Source organism: Ursus maritimus, unplaced genomic scaffold, assembly GCF_017311325.1.
Source record: "Ursus maritimus isolate PB19 unplaced genomic scaffold, ASM1731132v1 scaffold_30, whole genome shotgun sequence".
NCBI lineage: Eukaryota > Metazoa > Chordata > Mammalia > Carnivora > Ursidae > Ursus > Ursus maritimus.
In genome coordinates, this window is record NW_024425564.1 from 33,813,062 (window position 1) to 33,816,968 (window position 3,907).

Consider the following 3,907-nt stretch of genomic DNA (forward strand, 5'->3'; position numbering starts at 1 on the left):
TGGTGGTCTATTCTGGAGATGAGCAGAGATACACAGACGGGGGGCAGCACTGTGGGCTCCCTGGACATGATCTGTGTTGGAGGAAGGGAGAGCTGGGCCCCAGAGGCAGCACAGGGAGACTGGACACTGTTCTGCTCTCATCTTTGCAGCCACGGGGCTGCCCTGGGGTTGTGCGTGGGCTCACCAGCTGCTACATTTGGGAGCCTGTGTTTCTTCCCTTCCCTTCCTGTCCTTTTCCCAGAATTCCCCTGTTCACTGCAGCCAGGATGAGAATCCCTGCTGGTGATCTTTCCTCCTCCTGTTCCTGTCTCATGGCGGTGGCTGTGGGGGTTGAGATCTGGAGAAGAATGCCCTCAGATGGAAAAGGAACGCAGGGTCACTTGTCATGGGGTTCCATCAGAAATCTGTACTTACCCAGCCTGGCTTGGACGGCCCACCTTGAGACTGTAGACTCCAGGTGCCTCATATCTTGTCTCCTGGTGATTCCAAATACTCACTGCATGACTTCACCCTGGTCTATGTGTCGCCAGCAAGTCACTATGTCCAGCTTCTGGTCCCAAAGTGGGTATTATACAAGGGCAGGAATACTGGGGAATGGGAACACTGGAGCCATGTCAGAGTCTGCCTACAGTAGGGGTGACCTAGGGAACCACCTGAATGCGTGACCTCTCACAGGCCTGTGACTAGGAACGCAGAGACCAGACTAAATGAAGAGTTCAAGTCCAAGGGTGTTGGTGGTCACTCCGCAGGAATCCAGATCAAAGTCGGGATGTCACACATTGTTGCAGGGGGACAGGGCCTGAGGCTCCACCAGTCAGGTGACCACGTGCCAGACATGACTCAGGATGTGGTGACACAGAAGCTGGGTCAGGGCTGCATGCATTTGGCACAGGGGGCGTGAGTGGCCGTCATGTCTCCCAGCTGCCAGGAGCAGCAGCGACAGCAGTCCTGGCCTCAGGTGCAGTGGTGTGGACAGTGGCATCAGTGCCCAGAGCCGGGGGCAGTGGTTCCTATTTGGGCCTCACCCTAGGGTGGGACGGTGGATCGTGTTCCTGGCTCTGCAGCCTCGAGACTGTTCTGTGGCTTTCCCTGAGGTGAAACGAGGCCCAGTACTCTCTCTAACATTATATACACATAATATAATATTTCCCTATAAATACATATTTATAACATATAAATATAATTCATATTTTATCTAAAAATATTTTAAATTCATTAATATTTATTAAATATAACATATTTTATATTACATATTATATTTGAAATGTATATGTATGCATATATCCCAATAAATGTATTTCCCTATAAATATGTATAGTTTCAATTGACACAACTTGGACTCTGCTGTTCAAAGAAAGAGTGAGAAATCCATGAAGGAATACATATTGAGAGCACAGATTTACAAATGTTTTCCAGTTTCATTGAGATATAATTGACATATAACGTTTAATGGGTTAAGAGTAAAACCTTTTGAGTTGGTATGTTTATATATGGCAAACTGATCTCCACCATAGTGTCTGTGTGTGTGTGTGTGTGTGTGTGTGTCTGTGTTCTCATTTAGTACCCTGACTCGATCACGCCAGCCCTTTCTGGTGTGCCAGGTCTCTGTGGATAGGTATGTGGCTAGTCTAATGTGCTACTCCCTGTCGGTGAAGACCTCTTGTCTCAAGCTGCTTTCAGGATTTCTCTTTCTGTCTGAAATTGCAAACGTGACTAGTATATGTTAGGGTGTTCCTCTATTCTTATGGATTTGGGGAAGAAGTCCCTTCTACCCTTGGACTTGAATGCCTATTTCCCTCCCAGATTAGGGGAAGTTCAGCTCATCTGACAGATAGATCTTCTTCCCCTCTGTGTCTTCTCCCTGGGGGCCAGAAGCTGAATTCAAATATTGTTTCCTTTGAATGGCATCACTGGTTTTTTCGATTCCTCCACCCATGGCCCATGCGTTGGCTTCTCTCTTTTCCTCAGCTTCCTTCCTTTCCATCAGCTTGTCTTTGGTGTCACGGACTCTGTCTTCTGCCTCATTGACCCTAGCCGTTAGAGCATCCACATCCAATGTAGATTGCATCTCAGGTAGAGCCTTTTGAATTTGGGCCTGATTCGATTTCATTTCTGCACTATGAGAGTCTCTCGTGTCATTTATACTTTTCTCAAGCCCAGCTAGCAACTTTGTAATTGTCATCCTGAGTTCCAGCTCTGACATCTTACTTAAAACCGTATGCATTAGATCAGTGGCAGAGAGTGTTACCTCTGGCTCTTTCTTTTGCTGTGAATCCCTCCCTCTAGTCACTTTTCCCAGAGAAGAAGGGATGAGGGAGAGAGAGATTAGGATCTCACAGGGTGGACAAAACAGGGTGAGCCACTTGGTCCCGAGTGTCTTTTGGTCTGTGTGTTGGAAGTCACTAAATCCCAAAATTGTAAAAAAAGCCAAACTCATATAAAAAAAGTGAATATATATGTCAGTATATATAATATACGGCATATCATATATATACAGAAATCAAATTGAATATAGCGAAAGGGAATCCAAAAATGAAGAATATATGTATAAAATGTCAATGTAAAAAATGAAAGTTAAGAAAGATTTGAAAAAGAAGAGTTCTAAAATAAAAAAAGTAGTTGGAAAGGGAAAAAAGAAAAAAAAAAGAAATGGAAAATTTTGAGTGGAGAGAGAAATGAATCATGAGAAAGCCTCGAGGCTCTAGGTGCTATTTTCCCTAGCTGAGTTTATCGTCCTCTTTGTCTGTAAACTTGCTGTTCACTTGTTCTTTCATCTCGCAGGGGGCAGGGGGCTCTAGTGCCCTGTTTCGCAGGTGTCTTTGCCTGGACGGGCGTGCACCTGATCCCTTCGGGCCAGTCGGGTCAGTCAACTGGTTGCTCTGTGTGCCTTGTGTTCCCAGAGGGCTTTCCCGCTTCTTAGAGAGGTGAGAATGAAAACGGCCGTCCCGCATCTGTGGCGCGGAGGTGATGTGCTGTTGTGCGCCAAGCTGTGTAGACGTCTGCGGTGCTCCCCACACCAAAGCTCCTGGGGAAGGCGGAGGGTCACAGCATTCCTGTTCTTGCAGGGCTCCCAGACGGAGAGCTTCTGATCAAGTGGACTCCCTGGTCCAAGTGACTTCGTGCGAGGAGAGGATCTCTCCCTTCTCCTCCACTTGGGTCTCGAGCAGGAAGCGTAGGCACCGCTCTCACAACAACTGAACTGGAGGGTTTTCGGGAATTGGGGCTGGCAGGGGCAGGGTGTCACTGCTGGAGGAGCCTGAGGGGTGTGGAGGGCTATGCCCAGTGCCAAAGCACGGTTGAGGCCTGTCCATCCTGCAGCTTCCATGAGCACCCAGTGTGCTTTGGAAATGAGGAGGTTGTGGGATATAGGTGAGGTTCAGTGGGGTGGAGTCCGGAGCCGACGACCAGGAGAGAATTCTTGAGACGTCTTTGGTGCAAAATTGGTGGTTTATGACAGGACCCGTGGCAGAAAGAGCTGCTGCCCGGCTTGTGAGGGGTGGCTGATGATAGACTATGGGGTTGGGGAAGCGTAAGGGAAAAAGGGAGGTTGAGATAATACTGCATATGTTAAAGAAGACTCAGCGTACAGAGGCCTTGCCATTGTCTAGGAAGGTGGTTTTGCCTCTAGCAAGGCATGAACTTGCATTAAGACAGGTAAACTCCTGGAGGTTGCAGATTAGAAGGACACTTCATTGTATCTACTTTTCCTTCCGGAAGCTAGGTTATTGGTAGAAATGCTTCATTCTTGTAAACTGCTAAAGACATTCGTAAAACTGAGGTAGACTTAAGTCTTGCAGGATTGTGGTGTCTATAGGTTACCTGTTTCTTTGTCCTTCAGGGCAGCCAGGAGTGCCTGAGGAATGTCACGTACATCCCATGGTGCGGGGGTTGCGGGGTGTCAGTTTCC

General features: G+C 47.7%; 1 protein-coding gene across 1 annotated transcript in view; it reads left to right on the forward strand.

Moving 5' to 3' along the window:
- The window catches only part of DNAH8 (dynein axonemal heavy chain 8), a 224,806-nt gene that overhangs the window by 13,089 nt on the left and 207,810 nt on the right, over positions 1-3,907 (forward strand). Inside the window, exons 2-3 of the mRNA XM_040645126.1 lie at positions 922-1,109; positions 2,782-2,924. Coding sequence (XP_040501060.1) covers positions 922-1,109; positions 2,782-2,924 — 331 coding nt within the window. The remainder of the gene's footprint in view (positions 1-921; positions 1,110-2,781; positions 2,925-3,907) is intronic.